The 23,474-nt window shown below is 46.5% G+C and overlaps 1 protein-coding gene across 1 annotated transcript in view; it reads left to right on the forward strand.

The window, feature by feature from the left end:
• LOC147105176 (membrane cofactor protein-like) overlaps positions 1–23,474 on the forward strand; it is a 109,511-nt gene that overhangs the window by 70,963 nt on the left and 15,074 nt on the right. Inside the window, exon 7 of the mRNA XM_086011298.1 lies at positions 1,642–1,686. Coding sequence (XP_085867424.1) covers positions 1,642–1,686 — 45 coding nt within the window. The remainder of the gene's footprint in view (positions 1–1,641; positions 1,687–23,474) is intronic.

Consider the following 23,474-nt stretch of genomic DNA (forward strand, 5'->3'; position numbering starts at 1 on the left):
AACCACTAAAAAATCTTTAAATAAACCTTAACAAATCAAATTAAAATTTGGTTGTTTAATCCAATTATGCACTCCAGTCCCCGCGGCGCCCACCGGTCACGGAAGTGCTCGAGCGCGCCGGCGGACACCACGTGCTCCATCTCCAGGGCCACCCGGGCGCGAACATGGCCGCGGAAGAGAGGGAGGCAATCTGGCTGGATGACCCCCTCGACCGCCCGCTGCCCAAAGTCCCCCTCTCACTCCAATTCAGGTGAAGGCCACACCCACCTCCAACACACCTGAGGCAAATCTATCCATTAGCTCAGGAGCTTCAAAAGGCAAACTAATGCATCCCTTCAAGGCCAGTGCCTGAGGGGAAGGCCAGTGCCTGAGGGCCAGGACTGCTGTTGAGGACCAGCTTACGGCTGCCACAGAGAGGTCTACTATTGAACCCGGGTGGAATATTGGTTAGTTCTGAGAGCCTGATATGATCCCTGGACTGGCTGAGAAAGATCCAGTGATAAAGTAACCCTGGCTTATTGTTTTTGGAGGAAATTGATGTAAGGACTGCCTTCTTAACCACCCGGGGCGGGTGATAGTTTTGTTCTTCATTTTTCTTTTTTTGAACGTCATATGGTTTTTTGGATTTTGCCAGATGTGAACCTTTTTTCCCCATTTTCTAAAAATAAAACACAGCTAACTGCTGTTTTTCATTTACCAATCTTGTGACTGTGCTTGTGTCCTCCACCACCCCCCCCCGCCCCACATCAACACACCCTTCAGTCTAGGTGGTGGTTGATTACAGTGAATAGACTTTTATGTATACGTAATAGAAATAGGCTTTCACATTTCATCATCAAAAATATGTTATTATTGTGATCATTCAGAAATAGAGCCCTTGTGGTAAGTACAAAATCATTAAATCAATTTATTTGATTTGTAAATATGTTTTAATTCATGTGTTCAAAATAATTGATTAAAGTAAAATAAAACCTCTGCTCTTTCATGATATATTTAATTGTGAGCTAAAATGCATCAATACACTTCTTTATTGTGTGTTAGGTTTTCTATATAATAGGTGCACAGTGTAAGGTACTAAAGCGCCTGCATATAAAGTAAGGTCATGTTTAATTTGAGACTGTTTTTAGGTAGCTTTAATTACTAATGTCATCTTCTAAATAAATGTAAAATAAATCTCTAACTTAGAATGTTCCTGAAAACTGAATACCAACAGCTGAGTGTGTCCAAATCTCAAACATTTTTCTCTAAGTGATCAGGTTCTGCATAGTGAAATGATTTACAATTCCGAATTCTATGACTTGGGTCACGCCAATATTGACCTGCTTAATAAGTTTATTGATGCAGTTGAGGTAAGCCATTGGCTGTGCAGTTTCTGAGGTTCCATTATGTTCACTGGCGTATTCAAATTGCTTTTGCCGGAAATGTTAGCGCAGTTCATAACAGGAAGATTGACGTGCGAAACAGCAAAATTTATGCCGTGCATTGCTGATCATGTCATTGTACGAAATTCATGGGCCATTGGCGTATTCTAGATTGTCCTTTCCTTTATACACACCACATGTTTTCAGAAACACTGTTTTATGGTAAGACGTTCCTTTATTGAGTCAGTTGAGTAATTTATTTTTTCTCTCCCATGTACAGTAACTGATCCTACTCCTACTCCTACTCCTACAATTACGACACTTGGTAAGTATATTCCTCAGACTTAATGGCCCACGCTAGGTTGCAGATTTAATCATTCAATGAACTTACTTGAGTAAAGAAAGCTGCTAACATCCCTGTAAGGTCTGTGACAAAAACATAAAATGCTGGGAAAACTCAGTAGTTCAGACAGTATCTGTGGAGAAAGGAAACAAATTGGGCCAGAAATTAGGATCGGGTGCTTGCCGCGCGTGCAAGCCTCCGATCTGCACTCACCCTGCACGCTGACATCTGAAGCCCGGGCCTGCTTGCATTTCCTGTCACTGGCCCGGTTCAGATGTCGGCGCGATGTGCTTACCTGATCCAGCAGCGTAGTTAGTGCGATGTGCCGGCTGGGATCAGGTGAGCACTGTGCAGCCAATCAGGGGAGGGGAAACTTCATTCATGAGTTTGATAGTAAAGAATGTTAAACTCATGAAAAGTACGGGCGCCCAAAAGACTAGTTTAACTTTAATTAAAATTTTAAAAAACATCCCAATAATTAAATAAACTATAAATAACTAAAAAACTATTTAAAACAATTAATAATATTTTTGAAAAATTTTTTTTTTTACGAATTTGGGTCTAAAAAACTTACCTTACTGTAAAGTCCTTAAAAACAATGAAGCTGTGGAAAAAATGTAATCTATTTAAATAATAGACCACTTACCTTCAAGAATCCACTGCTTACGCCTCCTTTTTTCATTTCCAAAAAGTTCAGGCCCTTGCACACGCGCAAACCTGTCTAAACGAAGGAAGTTCAACGCGTGCGCGCAGAGTCCTGCGCGCACGCGTTGGACCTCTTAACCCCTTAGTTCGATGGAGAGGAAATGCCGGTTTCCCGTGCATGCACTGTGCATGCTGGAATCCGGCACTTCCAACGGGCCCACGCGTGAGTACACCGTCTGTACTCACGCGTTGGGACTGGAATTACTGGCCCGTTAACTTTTCAGGTATAACCCTTCATCAGAACTGGCGAACATTCATAGGTTAGCTTTTTCTATTCTCCACAGATGCTGCCTGACCTGCTGAATATTTCTAGCATTTCCTGTTTTGTTTTAAATTTCCCACATCTGCAGTAGTTCTGTGTTTGACACAATTTTAATCTATAGTTGTGCAAAGTATAGATTGTGTTTATAATGGGTGCTTTTAAGGGAAGCTGTAGACACCTTAGTTCACTCTTCTAATGAAAGTTCCTGTGATGAAATAACTCTGTGTTCTGGCATTTGTATTGTTGTTGTTGTTGTTGTACTTGTTAATGTCTGGAATGTTCCACTGGTGTAACCACTAATGCTCCTCCCTAGCCCCGCCCCTCTTCTGGAATGTTCTACCAAGGGCTGGGTCGGTGATGACTGTGTTAACTTGATGCCATGTTCTTACTTAATAAAAGCCTTTAGTTTTAAGCTTTAACCTTATGGATTCAGGCAGTTATTTGGCACATCAGTTCCCATCTAAAATATTTTCCAGTCTTTCTCTTTCAGGTGATTTACCTATTGTGTATTTCTTGCATTTTCTGTTTTTGAGTTTCCAGTATTTGTAGTTTTTCATTTTATCTTTTGTATAGTTTAGTTGTTTAATATTCTACCTTTTTAAGTTCATAAGGTAGTTACAGATGAGGGAGGCCATTTGACCCATTTTAGACCATGTTTGGGGATGAAGAAAATCATATTGCCCCCTCATGATATCTAATTGTCTCTTGACTAAGTCTAAGGTTTTTTCCTCCACTATCCCACTCAGAAGGTAATTACAAGTGTTGATGATGCTTTTTGTAAAAAAGCAGTTCCTGACATCTGTCCTAACATTCCTTTCACCAATTTGAACCTATTTCTGCTTTTTTCATATGCAGATCTTGAAATACTTCTCCAGATTATATTTTTTTATGTCTTTTCATATCTCATATACTTCCTTGAGACACCACCTTTCAAGGTTACAGAGTTCTGGTTTCTCCCATCTTTCCTAGTAACTCAATTCTTTGACATGAGGGTTCAGCCTTTTAGTTTTTCTGTGCACTGCCTCCATGGGTTAAATATTTTCCTTACAGCCGGTGACCAAAACTGAACACAGTTCTCAAACTGTGGTCTGACCAAGGCACTGTACAGTTTTAGAATGCTGTTTTCAACTTATACTTAATTAACCTTGCAATGCAATTGAGCATTCTGCTTGCTTTGTTTTATTAACTACAGCGTGGTAATTTGATGTTCAATACTAAATCCAATACCTCCCCAGGGGTGCAAAATTTGGAGCCGTAGCGCCATTTTTTGGGCGCAACAAGTGCCCTCAGAGTGCCAAAATCTCACACACACACGTTACATGCGAGTTGAGCCGGACACCATATTGGTGAGGGCATCGGCACACGCGCAGTAAACGTCCGCCGGACATATGCACAGTATCATGACGTCTACACCCTGATTTGATGTCAGCGCTGCCATTTTGGAGCTCAACGCTCTTAAGCTCGCACAGCTTAACATGTGTTCAACAGCAGGAAAGACCCCCCCACCAGCACTATTTAAAGGGATCATCAACTACTTTCAGGTTAGTTGTTGATTGATTTCTACTGGTTGTTGCTGCAATTGTTCAAGTTTATGGTGCTATCTAGAGTTTTTTAAGGTTGCTAAAATCTACAGGCAGTGGTGTGAAAGGTACTGAAGGACTTTGTCCCGACTTCAAGGCTTCTGCACAAACCACTTGCTCCCAGACATGGGTGCAGTAGTAGGCATTCCCCTTGGAATACATGACTGGGAGAAACATAGAAACATAGAAGATAGGAGCAGGAGTAGGCCATTCAGCCCCTCGAGCCTGCTCCGCCATCCAATGAGATCATGGCTGATCATCCAAACTCAGTACCCTGTCCCTGCCTTCTCCCCATATCCCTTGATCCCTTTAGCCTTAAGAAATATATCTAACTCCTTCTTGAATATATTTAATGAATTGGCATCAACTGCCCTCTGTGGTGGAGAATTCCACAGGTTCACCACTCGCTGGGTGAAGAAATTCCTACTCGCCTCTGTCCTAAATGGCTTACCCCTTATCTTTAGACTGTGACCCCTGGTTCTGGACTCCCCCGCCATCAGGAACATCCTTCCTGCATCTAGTCTGTCTAGCCCTGTTAGAATTTTCTAAGTTTCAATGAGATCCCCTCTCATTCTTCTAAACTCCAGCAAATATAAGCCCAATCGACCCAATCTCTCCTCATATGTCATTCCTGCCATCCCAGGTATCAGTCTGGTGAATCTTCGCTGCACTCCCTCCATGGTAAGAACATCCTTCCTCAGATAAGGCGACCAAAACTGCACACAATACTCAAGGTGTGGTCTCGCCAAGGCCCTGTACAACTGCAGCAAGACATCCTCTCGCTACGAAGGCCAACATACCATTTGCCTTCTTAATCGACTGCTGCACCTGCATGCTTACCTTCAGCGACTGGTGCACAAGGACACCCAGGTCTCGTTGCACTTCCCCTTCTCCCAATCTGTTGCCGTTCAGATAATAATCTGCCTTCCTGTTTTTGCCACCAAAGTGGATAACCTCGCATTTATCCACATTATACTGCATCTGCCATACATCTGAAAGAGCAGAGGCCACACGTAGCAGGGCAAGCTGCTAGAAGTGGGAGGAGGAGGGGGGGGTGGGGAAGAAGAGCTCTCAGCTGGAGGCCATATCTGCCCAGGGTGTTCAGGGAGCAATTCTCCTACCTGAACCTCAGCGAGAAACAATGTGTCAGATGTCTGCGCTTCACGAAGGATGTTCTCACTGAAATATGTCAACAGCTGCAGCCATAAAACGCAACCTTTGAGCAGGGTGAGGTCCACATTCCCAGTGGCTGTGAAGATGACTGTGGCCATGAACTTTTAAGCGTCAAGCTCCTTCCAGGCTGGAGATATTTGCAACATCTCGCTGTTTGCCATCCACTGTTACATAAGGGAGGTCACTAAGGCTCTCTATTCCTATGTGGTTGATAGTGAGGAAGAAAGCTGTAGACTGCAGGAAGGTATCAATGGACTGGTCAGGTGGGCATAGAAGTGGCAAACGGAATTCTACCCGGAGATGTGTGAGGTAATGCATTTGGGGAGGGCTAACAAGGCAAGGGAATACACAATAAATGGTGGGATACTGAGAAGTGTAGAGGAACAGAAGGACCTTGGAGTGCAAGTCCATAAATCCCTGAAGGTAGCATGGGAGGTTATGCTTGAACTGTATAAAACACTAGTTAGGCCACAGCTAGAGTACTGCGTACAGTTCTGGTCAACACATTACAGGAAAGATGTGTTGCACTAGTGTGGGTACAGAGGAGATTTACAAGGATGTTGCCAGGACTGGAGAATTTAGCTATGAGGCAAGATTGGATAGGCTGGGGTTGTTTTCTTTGGAACAGAGGTTGCGTGGATAGGAAGGACCTTTTTCCCCCAGCAGAGAGGTCAATAACCAAGGGGCATAGATTTAAAGTAATTGGTAGAAGGGTTAGAGGGGAGTTGAGGAGAATTTTTTTCACCCAGAGGGTGGTGGGGTTCTGGAACTCTCTGCCTGAAAGGGTGGTAGAGGCAGAAACCCTCATTGCATTTAACAAGTACTTGGATATGCACTTGAAGTGCTGTAACCTACAAGGCTACGGACCAAGAGCTGGAAAGTGGGATTAGGCTGGATAGCTCTTTTTCGGTCAGCACAGACATGATGGGCAAAATGGCCTCCTTCTGTGCTGTAAATTTCTATGATTCTTGTAGTGTATGTAACCTGTACCACCTTAAGAGGATACCTTAAGGTGATGGACTACTTTTTGATGGCTCCTGTACATTGTAGTATCGGTGGTGACCACACCGGCATATAAACCCTGTGGAGCAAAGTGTATTCCAGTTCAGCCCTGACCCTCAATTACTAAAGACCTGTTTAATTATTTCTGTAGTCTGTGTCCAGTTATTCAGCATAACTACATTTGGAAACACAGACTCAACAGTGGCGACGAGTCTGATCTTACCTAGCGGCAGTTGCATCAAAGGAAGCTTCGCCTCTGAAACGGGCGTCGATCAAGGACATCCACCCTCAACATCCTGCTGGGCACTGCATAGCACGGGAGGCAATCGGGAACCCGGGTTGGTTTCTGGCCACGAAGTCAAACATCAGTGAACATCCCTTCGACGACAGCGGCGGGTAAGCCCGATCGAGCGGCACGGGGGGAAGTCGGCCGAGTTGTCAGTAAGAGAAGGGGAGGGAAACGACGAAAAGGGCGGAGAACACGACCGCAGCCGGTGTCAGGGGCCGGACTGCAATCGGGGCAGAGACGCGCAGCAGCCAGAAAAGCGTTTATGTCCACAAGGACCGCGGGAGCGGCGGGGAACAAGAGCAGCAGCGTAGGGGAAAATAAAGGACCTCTGGGAGGCGAGAACGGCAACAGCGCGGTAATCGCCATTTTGAGTCGGCGGGGGAAGAAGACAAGCGCGGGAAAAGCCACCAAGCGCGGGAAGCCGCCATTTTGAAAAAAAAATATAATAGTAATCATATCCGAAGGAAAGGAAACTCAACAAGGATGCCAAAAACGGGTAACATCACTGCTTTTGATAGTGATGTGGAAGATTGGGCCACTTATGTGGAACGCGTCGAAGTTTACTGTACAACGAATGAGGTACCGGAGGATAAGAAAGCACTAACCCTATTAAACTCGATGGGTGCGAAGACGTACGGGTTATTAAGGAACCTTGTAACACCAGATAAACCGGTAGGAAAGAGTTTCGCGGATATTGTTACTATCCTGCAAGAGCATTTAAACCCCACGCCGCTGCTGATAGCAGAACGATTTAAATTCTACAAAAGAATTCAACTTAAAGAAGAAAGCAACACTGAATTCCTAACCGAACTGTGCAAGTTATCAAAGTACTGTCAGTTCGGTACAGGACTAGCAGACGCACTGAGAGATAAGTTTGTGTGTGGGCTCCTAAGGGAAGGAACCCAGAAGCAACTGCTAGAGGAAAAGCATCTTACGCTGGACAAAGCTTTCAGCATTGCAGCATCGCACGAGGCAGCAGCACGAGGCGCTGCAGAGATACAGCAAAGGCCATTGGAATTCAGCACCAATGAAATGGCATTGGGCACAGTAAAGTGCTATCGTTGCGGAAGGACAACGCATGACCAGAACCAGTGCTGGTTCAAAGATAAAGAATGTAGGCAATGTGGCAAACTTGGTCACATAGCAAGAGTATGCCGGTCAGGAAAGAAGACCAGCAGTAAAAAGTCGCCGCAGGAGAAGTACAAAAAAGTACACAAGGTGACAGAGAACAGTTCGGATGAACAGAAGATGGATTCAGACTCCAGCAGTAAGGAACTGGGTTGTCTAAAAATACATAATGTGGGTAACACAGCAGACCACCAAACTATCTGGGTCATGCTTCGGATAGCAGGAGTCCAAGTGAAGATGGAATTGGACACTGGATCGGCATTGACGGTCATGAATAAGCAAGATTACAAAAGGTTATTCTCGCACATTCCCCTGAGGGATACGGACCCTGAGGGATACGGAGATTGTATTGAAAACATACACGGGGCAAATAGTATACCCCATCGGAAAGATAAAAGTAAATGTGGTCTACAATGGTAAAGAAAGTCAGGAAATGGACTTGTATGTGTTACCTGATGGAGGTCCACCACTACTGGGATGGGAATGGATCCGGAGAATAAATGTGGACTGGCATTCCATACAAGCACTGACTGTAGATTCCTGTAAAGAGGATGATGTCAAACCTAAATGACTGTCCAAAATATTGGACGATGCTAAGGAGGTGTTCCAACAGGGACTGGGAACACTGAAAGGAATTACGGCAAACATCAAGGTTGAAGAACATGCAAACCCAATTTTTCAAAGCCAGACCGGTACCTTATGCGATACGACCTGCTGTGGAAGCAGAGCTGGAAGGGCTAGAACGTTCAGGAGTACTGTCAAAGGTGGACTGGAGCGAATGGGCCACGCCCATTGTTCCTGTCATGAAGCGTTCGTTGAGCAACAAGCCGGGGGAACCTGGGAAGGTTCGCATCTGTGGCGATTTTAAGATCACTGTTAATCCGGTTCTTCACACGGTGCAATATCCGCTTCCGCGGATTGAAGATATCTTTGCTTCGCTGTCTGGCGGGAAACACTTCACCAAGATAGACCTGGCGCAGGCGTACCTACAGATGGAAGTTGATGAAGCGTCACGCCAGTATCTCACGATCAACACACATAAGGGCTTATATCGGTATAATAGACTGGTTTTTGGAGTGGCATCGGCTCCAGCGATTTGGCAAAGGGCCATGGAGCAGGTATTGCAGGGAATTCCAGGTACACAATGCTACCTGGACGACATTCTGATTACAGGAGATGATGATAAGGATCACCTCGCGAATTTGGAGCAGGTGCTCACCAGATTGAAAGAATATGGGCTCAGAGTTAATCGCCAGAAATGTGAGTTCTTTCAAAAGCGAATCTCATACTGCGGCCACGTCATTGACCAGGAGGGGCTCCATAAGTCACCTGACAAGATCGAAGCTGTTGTGAAAGCTCCCGCTCCGGAAAATGTATCCCAGTTGAGGTCATTCCTTGGGTTGGTTAACTATTACCACAAGTTTCTTCCAAATTTATCCACGGTGTTACACCCGCTGAACACTCTTTTTGCAAATGGGAATACCATGGAAGTGGAGCGATGATTGTAAGCGGGTTTTTCAAAAAAGCAAGGCACTGATCACCTCTAAGGAAGTGTTGGCTCACTTTAACCCAACGCTGCCTATTCGCTTAGCTTGTGATGCTTCTCCATATGGTATTGGGGCAGTGCTCTCACATAAGTTTCCAAATGGCTTGGAAAGGCCAGTCGCGTTCGCATCCAGATCATTGACCTCCGCAGAGCGCAACTATGCTCAGATAGATAGGGAGGCTCTCAGCCTCGTGTGGGGAGTGAAGAAATTTAACCATTACCTGCAAGGCCAAAAGTTTACGCTGCTGACAGATCACCAGCCGTTGGTTTCCATTTTTAACCCTAAGAAGGGTGTTCCGGTTATGATGGCGCAGAGGCTTCAGAGATGGTCCCTTTTCCTAGGGGCACATCAATATGATATCGAATTCAAAGGTACAAAGCAACATGGTAATGCTGATGGGCTGTCGCGCCTGCCACTACCTACAGCGGAAGAGGCACCGGCAGTTGACCCTGTCGAGACATTTCACTCGACCATCATCGAATGCTTACCAGTCACCAATGCGGGTATTGAGAGAGCGACCCGAAACGACCCGACACTGTCTCGGGTCTACGATTTGACAGTGAAGGGATGGCCAGCACATGGCGACCCACTGTTACCAGCATTCTCAGCCAGACGAGAACAGCTGTCCGTCTGTCAAGGAACATTGATGTATGGAACAAGGGTGATTATTCCTCCTAAATTAAGGGAGAGAGTTCTGAAGGAATTGCATGAAGGTCATCTGGGGGGAGTCAAGATGAAAAGCCTTGCTAGGGCTTATGTGTGGTGGCCAGGTATCGACAAACAAATAGAGGATCTGACTAAAAGCTGCTCAGGGTGCCAAAAAGTTCAAAACGCACCTCCAATTGCACCGCTGCATCCGTGGGAATGGCCTTCAACCCCATGGCAACGTGTGCATATCGACTTTGCAGGTCCATTCATGGATTCCATGTTTTTGATAGCAGTAGACGCACATTCTAAATGGCCAGAAGTGATTAAGATGTCGACCACTACCTCTGAAAAGACGATCGCAGTTCTAAGAACCATATTTGCAAGGAATGGGTTGCCGGAACAAATATGTTCAGACAACGGACCACAGTTCGTGTCAGAAGAATTCCAGAAATTCATGAAAAAGAATGGGGTGAAACACTATACATCTGCCCCATATCATCCGGCTACAAATGGGTTGGCCGAGAGATTTGTACAAACGTTCAAAAAGGCGATAAAGGCCACGAGCGAAGACCATATTCCACTACAACACAAGGTGGACAATTTCCTGATGGCATATTGAAACGCCACGCATGCAGTGACAAATCAAAGCCCTGCCATAATGTTCTATAACAGGAGGTTGCGGTCCCGGTTGGATTTGTTAAAACCCAATGTGCGTAGGGAAGTCAAAAACAAGCAATTCCAGCACGTAAATAAGAAGGCCACTCGGAGTTTCGAAATAGGACAACCAGTGTTGGCCAGGGACTATAGGAATGATAAATGGCAATCCGGAACAATTCGTGCCCGACAATGACCCTTGATGTACACGGTAGACGTTGGAGAGAACGTAATACGACGTCATGCTGACCAACTTGTGGAATCGAGAACAAGGGTCGACCCCATGTCTACGGCAGAGACACCAGTTGAAGAAGTTATTGAGCCTGTAGCATCTACCTCAGACTCGAACGTACATGATGATGTTCAATCCATAGGAGATCAAATGGATGAGTCACCCCAGCAACGAGAACCAGAGACCCCTGAAAGGCGTTATCCGGCCCGGATCAGGAGGCCTCCTCAGAGACTGAATCTTTGAACAGTTTTGTGTGAAAGTTGTATATATGTTATCCATGTAATGTTTAAATTGGGGTGTACACTGTTAAGCTAAAAGGGGAGGAATTGTAGTGTATGTAACCTGTACCACCTTAAGAGGATACCTTAAGGTGATGGACTACTTTTTGATGGCTCCTGTACATTGTAGTACCGGTGGTGACCACACCGGTATATAAACCCTGTGGAGCAAAGTGTATTCCAGTTCAGCCCTGACCCTCAATTACTAAAGACCTGTTTAATTATTTCTGTAGTCTGTGTCCAGTTATTCAGCATAACTACATTTGGAAACACAGACTCAACAATTCTATTCTGTGATTCTATTCCAAGAGAGCTGATTACATTTCATTCTTTCTTGCCAGAGAGCAGCAGGCGGAGCGAGCATGCAGCTTTGTAAGGATTGCAGGGTTCCCCATGGTGCAAGGTGCCATTGACTGCACGGGGGCCGCATGTCAACTTTGAGATGTACCGGAACCGAAAGTGGTTCCACTCCCTCCAGCTGGTGTGCGACCATACGGAGTGAATCATGCTGGTCAATATCGGGTATCCTGGCAGCAGTCATAATGCCTTCATTCTGCGGCAGTCTGCTGTGCCATCTGCATTTGAGCCACCATGACAAACTAGAGGGTAGCTACTGAGCGACAAGGGCTATCTGTTGACGACATGATTCATGACTCTGGTGCGCAACCCACGCAAACATGGGTAGCATGCATACAACGAAAGCCATGCTGCCACACAAAATGTGATAGAGCACACCATTTGTGTGCTGAAACAATGATTCTGCTGCCTCGACAGATCTGGAGGAGCCCTGCAGTACTCAGCTGAGTGCATGTCAAGATTCGTGGTGGTCTGCTGCAAGCTGCACAACCTCGCCATCATGAGGGCACAGCCCATGCCACCAGCTATGTGTCGAGTAGCTGAGCAGGAAGAGGAAGGGAGGAGGCAACCTAGGCAGCCCCTTTCTGGCCAGGCTGTCCATGAACAACTACGATACCACTAAACGCAACCCCAATTCCCCATTCACCAACAGTCCCACCTTACCTTCCATCTGTTACTGACCATCATAGCGTCCACTTGGCCACAATGCAAAAATAAAAGCCAACACAAAATAAACATATCAAACCATCCCATATTGCATACAAATGTCAACCAATCACTCTCGTGCATTCCCTTAATGCCTGTCTTCCGTGTGCTTTTCCTTGCCCTAGTGCCCCTACGCAGGGCTACGCCAGTAGCTGCAGCATGGCTGTTGGAAGGCTGCTGACTTTCAATGGGGGAGACTGCAGATGGCCTTGGAGGACGACCTCAAGCTGCTTTGGGCCTAGAAGGCCTGGCTTCAGACTGCACCATCTTGGCATGGGCAGCAGCAGCCTTGCTGGCTGACTGACAGGCAACAGCAAGGGCACTGGCAGAGTGGCCATAGTGGGAGCATAAATTCTGTCATCCTGAGAGAGGACAGCAGGTTTGTGCTCCTCGGACCCACTGCCATTCCTCCGGGACGGCGCCTCAGCAATCCTAGTAATCTGTTGGAGGACAGATTGCTGGACTGCTGTGACACCCTGCAAACCCCTTTGAACACTGGTATCTGCAGCCATGATGGCAGCAGTCTGAGCATGCATGAGAGTAGCCTGAGCTTGCACGGCAGCAAGTTGACCTTGTATGACAGACGTCTGAGCTTCCACTGCAGCACCCAGACATTGGGTGGCTTCTGCTTGTGCTGCAATGGAAGCTGAGACATCGGCCTTCAGACGCTGCATCATGGTTGGGTCCATAAGTGTGCTAATGGAGTTGGCCACCACTTACATACTGGAAATCATGGGCTCCGAGCTCTGCACACAGCCCTGTGCTAAGTTAGTGCCAGCCTCCTCCATGCTCCTTGACATTGCACACATGCTTTCTGGCAGGCCTGCCAATGCACCAAGGATTTCATTGTGCATACCCATCAGCCTTCTTTTGTAGCTCGTCCCATCGAAGTGCTTGTCTGAGTCCTTTGCAGCAGAACCCGTGTGCGACCTTGCCCTCCGGTGAGCTGGCACCTGCGCCACCCTTGACCCCTGCCCTACCTGTAGGCCACTCGTGCCCAGTGTGTCTCCATGTGCAGATTCCCCCCTCTAAGCTATCCTCTAAATTACACACAGTTTCTGAGCTGGTGGCTGCGAGTATGAAATCGAGTAACAGTATTTCTTCTTCATCACCGTCTTGCTCTTTCACCACTGCCTGATTCAATCGTGGCTTTCAAAAGGGAGTTGGAAAGTACCTGAAGGAAAAAAAATTGCAGGGCTACGGGGAAAGGGCAGGGGAGTGGGACTAGCTAAAGTGCTCGTGCAGAAAGCCAGCACAGACTCCACGGGCTGCATAGCCTCCTTCTGTGCTGTAACCATTCTATGATTCTATGTTTACACCATCTGCAGCTTTTAAATCAGAGGACATTGTGGGATGAGGGGTAAGTGGGATGAGAGAAGGAGGATTAGATTTTGAGGATACCGTCATCTTCTATGGTTTCAGCCTCGCCGCTGGCCACGGCCTCAGCAATGGCCACTCTAATGATGGCGAGCACTGTCTCCTCCATGGGGGTAAGGACATGTAGCCGCGCCGGTCCCCGCTGCTTAGCTCCTGCTGCTAATGGTTATATGCCACCTTGTCCTCCAAGAGAGAGGCAAGTATGTCAGTGAGTGTGGTGCAATCTCTTTGGGTGATGTGGCTATTATGGTTGAACAGCTGGCAGTGTGTGCAAGCTGTGATATGTGGGTGTGAGGCTTGCACCAGTGCTAAGTGTATGAGGGTGAGTTGAAGGTATGGGTCCTGATTGATAGAGATTGTTGGTAGGTGAGTGATGAGGGTGTGATGCATTGAGCAGTTGCTGAGGCTAGTGGTGCAGTTAGTGGGATATAACACTTGAAGATGCATTCATTGATCTTGACCACTTGTGAGGTCATTGAACTTTTTACAGCACTGCATCCAGGTCCTTGACTCCTGGCATTGACCGCCATGGCTATCTGGTCCCATTGCCTTCTGAGTTTTTCTGGAGGATCTCCTGGCCCCCTGTGGATAGAGAACAGCTCACCTCCTCTCCAACTCCTCCACCAAGGCCTCCAGCGCAGCGTCGGAAAATCTTGGAGCCCGCTCTCTGCCATGTTGTGCCATTCTTTTTCCACTTCACAATGTGTTGCACAACGACTTCCACCGCCTGCTCCAGCCACAATGCACCTCCCCTTTAAGAGGTACAGGCTAGATTTAAGTGGTGCTAGCCTCTCACAATTTTGGATCTCTGCTGAGACGTGCAGCCACTCAGTAGCGTGGCTAGTGCTGGCTGCGTGTAGCAATCATGTAAATTAGCAGACAGCACAAAGTTGGCGTACTGCCTGCATCGGAATCAATGGGCGCAGATTAATCATGCATCGTGAGCACTCCGCCCATTTTCGAGGGCTATTTAGCACCCGAGATCTCTTCCCACTTCATTGTTAGCATCTGTAGCTATACTGTTATCCAGTTCCCTCTGCTCCTCTCAACAAACTTCTAAGCTGCTTCTGAAAGTTTCCTGTCAGCCCTCCATAATTGGCTTTGAGAAATTGTATACTCAGCTATTGGTCCTAGGCAATGCTGAATCCCAGATCATATCAAATTTAGGCATGTTGTGGTTATTGCCACCTAGTATTGCCATAATTTTAATTTTATTATGCTGTTGGAGCACTAACCATTAGCAACTTAACCTGAGAACTGCCTCTTGTGGTTTCCCTGAGGCACTGAGTCACAAAGGAATCTTGCATTACATTTGCCAAATCTGACTATTGCACCTGGGCATTCTCAATTTTTGTGTTTTTCACACACCCTCCTTACTTCATAATGTATGCTGTCCTCTCTCTTAGGCTGAGCTGGCAGCCTATAGAAACATAGAAGATAGGAGCAGGAGTAGGCCATTCGGCCCTTCGTGCCTGCTCCGCTATTCAATGCGATCATGGCTGATTATCCAATTTCAGTACCCGGTCCATGCTTTCTCCCCATACCCCTGGATCCCTTTAGCTTTAAGAAATATATCCAACTCCTTCTTGAATATATTTAATGAATTGGTTTCTACTGCCTTCTGTGGTAGAGAATTCCATAGGTTCACCACTCTCTGGGTGAAGAAATTCCTCCTAATTTCTGTCCTAAATGGCCTACCCCTTATCCTTAGACTGTGACCCCTGGTTCTGGACTCCCCGACCATCGGGAACATCCTTCCTGCATCTAGTCTGTCCAATCCTGTCAGAATTTTATAAGTTTCAATGAGGTCCCCTCATTCTTCTAAACTCCAGCGAGTACAAGCCCAATCGTCCCAATCTCTCCTCATACGTTATTCCTGCCATCCCAGGTATCAGCCTGGTGAATCTTCGCTGAACTCCTTCCATGGCAAGAACATCCTTCCTCAGATAAGGTGACCAAAACTGCACACAATACTCAAGATGTGGTCTCACCAAGGCCCTGTACAACTGCAGCAAGACATCCTTGTTCCTGTACTCAAACCCTCTCGCTATGAAGGCCAACATACCATTTGCCTTCTTAACTGCCTGCTGCACCTGCATGCTTACCTTCAGCGACTGGTGCACAAGGACACCCAGGTCTCGTTGCACTTCTCCTTCTCCCAATCTATTGCTATTGCTATAGAGAGCTCTGAGTCTTATTTACGCTCTCTTTACATTAGAAACTTTGAGCCAGTGTATTTACTAAATTACAACAGTGACTACACTTCAAAAAGTACTCCATTGGTTATAAAGCCCTTTGGGATGTCCTTAGGTCATGAAGGGTGCTATATAAATGCAAGTCTTTCTTTTTTTCTTTTTCTGGGTGGCTGACACAGTACACAAGTTCCACTTTCTTTGCCTCCCAATTATTTGATTAGATCTACTAGTCACTTATTTGTTATCTACTCTATCGTTCTTGAGCATTTTGTATCATACTGTGTTGTAATCATCTCCATCTAGTGGCATAAACTCTGCTTTACTTGCGCCATAGTTCTATATTGCTCAGACCATCTCTAGTTCAGGCAGTTTGTTACCAATGTTTCTAGAACAAGGACCTTAAAGATGTTCCTCGTCTTATGCGTCATCAGTGCCTGACTGGTGCTGATACATACTAATTTTTTTTTAAATTCGTTCCTGGGATGTGGGCATCGCTGGCAAGGCCAGCATTTATAGCCCATCCCAAATTGCCCTTGAAAAGGTGAGCTGCCTTCTTGAACCACTGCAGTCCATGCAGTGAAAGTACTCCCATAGTGCAGTGAGGGAGGGAGGCAATATAAGAGGCAATATAAATTAAATGGCACAATTTTAAAGGGGGTGCAAGAACAGAGGTATTACGTCCGTGAATAATTGAGACACAGACTGCAGGAGTGGAACAAAATAAGTCTTTACTGGTGGAAGTCAATAGTGAAACTAAAAACACAGAGGCTCACTAGCGCCTTTTATACAGGGGTGGTCACTGCCGGTATTGCAGTCTGAGACCAGTTATTCTCTTAAAGGTGCATACACAACAATTCCTCCCCTTTTAGATAAACAGTACATAACATTCATTTAACAACTAAATGATAACTAATTACAATCACAATTACGGTTGCTAGATACATTGGTTAAGTTTAAGCAATTATAAGTTCAGTCTTTGAGGAGGCTTCCTGATTCTGTCTGGATAACGCCTCTTTGGGGTCTCAGGTTCTTCTGGCAATGTTGAGTCGAGATCAATGTCGTTGTTTGGTTCACCTGCTTCCAATATCACCGATTCTGCAGTAGCTGCAATTGGTACGTCGATTTCATTGCCAGGTGTATCAGATCGTGGTGTGGAGTTGACGTTTTCCAGTGACTCTAGAATCTGGTCAGCATGGCGTCTTACAATGCTCTCTCCAACGTCCACGGTATACATGAGAGGTCCTTGCCGTGTACAAATCGTTCCTGGCTGCCATTTCTTAGTGCGGTAGTCCCGAGCCAAAACTGGTTGACCTATTTTAAAACTCCTGGTCGGCCTTTCATTCATATTCTGAAACTGCCTGTTCTCCACATCTCTTCGGACGTTTGGCTTAACCAAATCCAAGCGGCATCGTAGTCTTCGATTGAAGAACATCATGGCTGGGGTTTGGTTGGTAACCACATGTGTCGCATTCCGGTAGGCAAACAAGAAGTTGTCCACCTTGTGTTGTAGGGGTATACAGGTAGACTAACCTTTATCCGAAAACCTCGGGACCAGCCGTGTTTCGATTTTAGGAAAATTTCGGATTTCAGAAGGTGCGCGAAAACACTTCGGTTTTCAGAGGTAATTCGGTTTTCGGGAGTGCGGATAAAGGATACACTATCCCTTATCCGAAAGGGTGGGATAAATAACGACTATAAATACTGTAGTTACAGGGATAAAGGCTGGTACACTTACGCTGAGCGATTTCGGTTTTCAGAAGTGCGGAAAAATGCTACACTATCCCTTATCCGGCTAGGCCTGTAAGTCGTGCACCACTCTGGTCATGTCGTGCGCACGACTTACGCTGACCGAAAAAACCTTCGGTTTTTAGAGGGTTTCGGTTTTCGGAAGTCCGGATAAAGGGTAGTCTACCTGTATCTTCATTACACATTGCCTTGATAGCCTTCTTGAATGTTTGGACAAACCTCTCGGCCAATCCATTAGTGGCTGGATGATATGGGGCAGATGTGTAATGCTTAACACCATTGTTCTTTAAGAACCTCCGGAACTCTTCAGACACAAACTGTGGTCCATTGTCAGAGCAAATCTGTTCAGGCAGCCCATTCCTGGTGAATATGGTTCGTAAAACTGTGATAGTTTTTTCCGTGGTGGTTGAGGACATTTTTATTACCTCTGGCCACTTTGAATGTGCATCCACCGCAATTAAAAACATCGAGTCCATGAAGGGACCAGCAAATCAATGTGCACCCTTTGCCATGGAGATGAGGGCCACTCCCATGGATGCAGAGGAGCTTGTGGTGGGGCGTTTTGGACCTTCTGGCATCCTGCACAGCTCTTGGGCATCTCTTCGATTTCTCTATCGATTCCCGGCCACCACACAAACGCTCTGGCTAAGTTCTTCATTTTTACCCCACCCAGATGACCCTCATGAAGCTCATTGAGCACTCTATCCGTCAACTTAGGTGGAATTACTACTCTGGATCCACACATCAAGGTTCCTCTGCACACTGACAGCTGTTCTCTTCTCGGCGAGAATGCTGGCAGCAGTGGTTCGCCATGTGCTGGCCATCCCTTCACCGTTAAATCATAGACCCGTGATAGTGTCGGGTCATTCCGTGTTTCCTTTTCTGTGTTTGCATTCGTCACAGGGAGACATTCGACTATGGTCGAGTGGAATAACTCCATTGGATCCACTGCAAGGTCTTCTTCTTCCACCGTCGGCAACGGTAGGCGTGACAATCCATCAGCATTTCCATGCTGTTTAGTTCCTTTGTACTCGATGTCATATTGGTGTGCCCCTAGGAAAAGGGACCATCTCTGCAGCCGTTGCGCTGTCATTATCGGTACGCCCTTCTGAGGGTTGAAAATGGAGACAAGAGGTTGATGATCGGTTAGTAGAGTAAATTTTTGACCGTGCAGGTAGTGATTGAACTTCTTCACCCCCCACACTAGGCTGAGGGCCTCTCTGTCAATCTGAGCGTAGTTACGCTCGGCAGAAGTTAACGAGCGTGACGCAAAAGCTATCGGTCTCTCTAAACCATCAAGGAATTTATGTGACAGTACCGCCCCAATGCCGTAGGGAGACGCATCACACGCCAGTCTGATCGGCAGTGCTGGGTTGTAGTGAGCCAATACTTCCCTTGAAGTGATTAAGTCCTTACTCTTCTGAAAAGCACGCTTACAATCATCGCTCCATTTCCATGCTACCCCCGTTCGTAGCAGGGCGTTCAGTGGGTGCAAAATTGTCGACAAATTCGGCAAAAACTTATGATAGTAATTCACCAATCCGAGGAATGACCTCAGTTGCGACACATTTTCAGGCGCTGGGGCCTTAACAACCGCTTCAATTTTGTCAGGGGACTTATGTAACCCCTCTTCATCAATCACGTGGCCACAATACGATATCTGTTTCTTAAAAAATTCGCACTTGGGGCGGTTGGCTCGCAGCCCATGTTCCCGTAGTCTAGTGAGCACCTGTTCTAGGTTGTTAAGGTGTTTCCTGTCATCTTCACCTGTCACATGGATGTCGTCCAAGTAACACTGAGTCCCCGGAATCCCTTGCAGGACTTGTTCCATCGCTCTTTGCCATATCGCCGGAGCCGATGCTACTCCGAATACCAATCGATGATACTGGTAAAGACCTTTGTGAGTGTTTATCGTGAGATACTTCCTAGAGGACTCTTCAACCTCCATCTGCAAATTTTCAATCCGACGATTTGGAGGGCAGTTGCCCACGGTCGACGCCCGTTTCTCGAGTTTCTTTGGATTTTATTTATTTTATTTTTTTCTTTCTTCTGGCTTCGACCTTCAATAACGTCGTCTGAGGTGCTGCCGAGTTGCAGGTAAGTTCGTTTCTTACTCGTCGCCAGTATTACGTCCGTGAATAATTGAGACACGGACTGCAGGAGTGGAACAAAATAAGTCTTTACTGGTGGAAGTCAATAGTGAAACTAAAAACACAGAGGCTCACTAGCGCCTTTTATACAGGGGTGGTCACTGCCGGTATTGCAGTCTGAGACCAGTTATTCTCTTAAAGGTGCATACACAACAGAGGGACCTGGGTGTTTACGTACACAAAGCTTTTAAGGTGGCAGGACAGGATGATATGACTGTTTAAAAAAGCACACGGGATCTTTAGCTTTATAAATAGAGTCATAAAAGCAAGGAAGTTATGCTAAATCTTTTATAAATCATTGGTTAGGCTTCAGCTGGAGTATTGTGTCCAGTTCTGGACATCACTATAGGAAGGATGTCAAGGCCTTGGACAGGGTACAGAGAAGATTTACAAGAATGGTACTAAGGATGAGAGACTTCAGTTATGTGGAGAGATTAGAGAAACTGAGATTATTTTCTTTAGAGTAGAGAAAGTTAAGGGGAGATTTGATAGAGGTGTTCAAAATTTTGAGGGCATTTTGATAGAGTACATAGTATATATTTTTGTTAAAGCAGAATTTGTACAAGAATGAAATTTGTATTTACAACAGTTGTGAGGCTGATGACTACTCGGTATTAATTTGTTGTAACATTGCTTTAAGAGTACAGCATTTAACATTGCTTCAAAAGGAGTCAGTGTTCTATGTTTTTATTTTTTCAGGATTGAGAAGAGTGAGAGAGAGAGAATATTGAGCTCATCTCACTAATCTCTTATGTCTATTTTTAGTCATTGCGCACATTTTATATCAGGGATGTATCAACATTTCAAAGCTGGGGGCAATATACACATCACTACCAGTGAGTGGGCTGCACATATGCAATCATATGAGCCCTGTATGGCTGGCTATCCTTCTCCCCCCTCCCCTATTTTTTAACCACCATGCAACTATTCCCTTGCACCTTGGTTCTTTTGCTCTCTTTCCATGCATAGGCCATTCTCCACTTTTCTGATTCTTGCACATGCTCACTCCTCGCTTCCCCTCTCTCTTCCAAACATCCCATGTCACTTATCCCTCGCTCTTCCCAAGCTCCCTTTCCCCCTCCCTCATGCTCTCACCTTCCCCAGTATATCTCTCTCGCTCTCTCTCTCGCCGTATCTCTCTCTCTCTCTCTCTCTCTCGCCCTCCCCGTCTCTCTCTCTCTCTCGCCCTCCCCCTCTCTCTCTCTCTCTCTCTCTCTCGCCCTCCCCGTCTCGCCCGGTCTCGCCCTCACCCGCCCGGTCTCGCCCTCGCCCGCCCGGTCTCGCCCTCGCCCGCCCGGTCTCGCCCTCGCCCTCCCGGTCTCGCCCTCGCCCTCCCGGTCTCGCCCTCGCCCTCCCGGTCTCGCCCTCGCCCTCCCGGTCTCGCCCTCGCCCTCCCGGTCTCGCCCTCGCCCTCCCGGTCTCGCCCTCGCCCTCCCCGTCTGCCCCTCGCCCTCCCCGTCTGCCCCTCGCCCTCCCCGTCTGCCCCTCGCCCTCCCCGTCTGCCCCTCGCCTTCCCCGTCTCACCCTCCCCGTCTCTCTCTCTCTCTCTCTCTCTCTCTCTCTCTCTCTCTCTCTCTCTCTCTCTCTCTCACCCTCCCCGTCTCTCTCTCGCCCTCCCCGTCTTTCTCTCTCTCTCTCTCTCTCGCCCTCCCCGTCTCTCTCTCTCGCCCTCCCCGTCACTCGCCCTCCCCCTCCCCGTCTCGCCCTCCCCCTCCCCGTCTCGCCCTCGCCCTCCCCGTCTCACCCTCGCCCTCCCCGTCGCTCTCTCTCACCCTCTCCATCTCCATCTGTCATGCCCACTCACCCATCTCTCTATCTCCCGCTCTCCCCTTTCTATCGCCTGCCCTCCTCCATGTCTCGCCCCTTTTACATCTTCAGGTCGAATCTCCACTTCAAAAGACAATTCCTATGTAAATGTTAGCAGCGGGAGAGATCTGGTTGTAGCCACTAACTCAGCACGTGGAGCAGGAGAATATAGAATTACATAGAATATACAGTACAGAAACAGGCCATTCGGCCCAACCAGTCCATGCCGGCGTTTATGCTCCACTCGAGCTTCCTCCAGTCTTTCGTCATCTAACTCTTATCAGCATAACCCTCTATTCTCTTCTCCCTCATATGCTTGTCCAGCCTCCCCTTAAATGCACTATTGCAGCGATTCGTGTGCATCGCCACTAAATAATCGAGTTCGACTTCAACGAACTATAAATAAGTTGTTTATTTACAGGAACAGGTTAAATACAACAGGTAAGGTAGCAGGTAAGATGGCTGTAGGAGCACCGTGGTGTAGGTCTTTCCCCAGCGGGGATGCCACGAGGACTGACTAGAAGTTTCCGAGCTCAACTGCTAGCAGGTTCCGAGCTCAACTGCCAGCAGGTTCCGAGCTCTACTGCCAGAAGGTTCCAAGCTCTGACGTCATGACGTCATAACGCAGAGTACAGGAATGAAGCCTGAGTGCAGTAACAGATACATTTAAAGGTAAGTTAAAGGGAATTATGTATCTCAGTGTAAGGGACAACCGGTGGTACCGCCACACTATACTATTTGCATCAACTACTCCCTGTGGTAGCGAGTTCCACATTCTCACCACTCTCTGGTTAAAGAAGTTTGTTCTGAATTCCCTGTTTGATTTCTTGGTGACTTATATTGATGGCCTCAAGTTTTGCTCTTCCCCACAAGTGGAAACACTCTCTCTGTATCTACTCTATCAAAACATTTCATAGTTTTAAAGACCTCTATTAGGTCACCCTTCAGCCTTCTCTTTTCAAGAGAACAGAGACCCAGCCTGTTCATCCTTTCCTGATAGGTATAACATTGCAGTTCTAGGATCATCCTTGTAAATCTGTTTCGCACCCTCTCCAGTGCCTCTATATCCTTTTTATGATATGGCGACCAGAACTATACACAGTATTCCCAAGTGTGGTCTAACCAAGGTTTGATACAAGTTTAGTATAAATTCTCTACTTTTTAATTCTACCCCTCTAAAAATAAACCCTAGTGCTTGGTTTGCATTTTTTATGGCCGTATTAATCTACGTGGTTACTTTTAGTGATTTGTGTATTTATACTCCCAGATCCCTTTGCTCCTCTACCCCATTTAGATTTGCATTTTCCAAGTAAAATGTGACCTCCTTATTTTTCTTATCAAAATTTAGTAGAATATGCCCATTTTGCATGTTTATTAATGTTGTCTTGTAATTTGTTGCAGTCCTCCTCAGTGTTGACTATCTCCACACCGCCCCCCCCCCCCCACCACCACCACTTTAGTGTCGTTTGCAAATTTAGAAATTGCGTTTTTCATTCCAAAGTCTAAATCGTTAATATAAATTGTGAACAGTGGTCCCAACACTGATCCTTGTGGGACCCCACTTCCTACCTCCTGCCACTCTGAATAGCTACCCTGCTTTCTGTCTGGCAATCAGCTTGGCAATTTTGGTGGCATGGTAAAGGCTTCTACTTTCAGGAATAACAATTGCAAAGAAGTAGTTAACTAGTGGAGATGACCATGTCTTGTACTTCACTGATCTTGTAGTATTAGCACTTGTACATTTTCCATTGCTGGGTAATAACTGGTCGGGTTTGTACACAAGAATGTAAATGACACGTGTTATGTTTAGTGAAGGCAGAGAGTAGACAGACCAGCAACTCCTTCCAACTGATGAAGCATGAACAGTTCTCCTGTTATGGTAGAGGAATCAAAAGCTTACCAATTGCTAAAAGACAGGCGACTTGAGAGTGATTGT

Source organism: Somniosus microcephalus, chromosome 18 (assembly GCF_052327205.1).
Source record: "Somniosus microcephalus isolate GS21.2 chromosome 18, FLI_Smic_1.0, whole genome shotgun sequence".
In the NCBI taxonomy this organism is placed as follows: domain Eukaryota; kingdom Metazoa; phylum Chordata; class Chondrichthyes; order Squaliformes; family Somniosidae; genus Somniosus; species Somniosus microcephalus.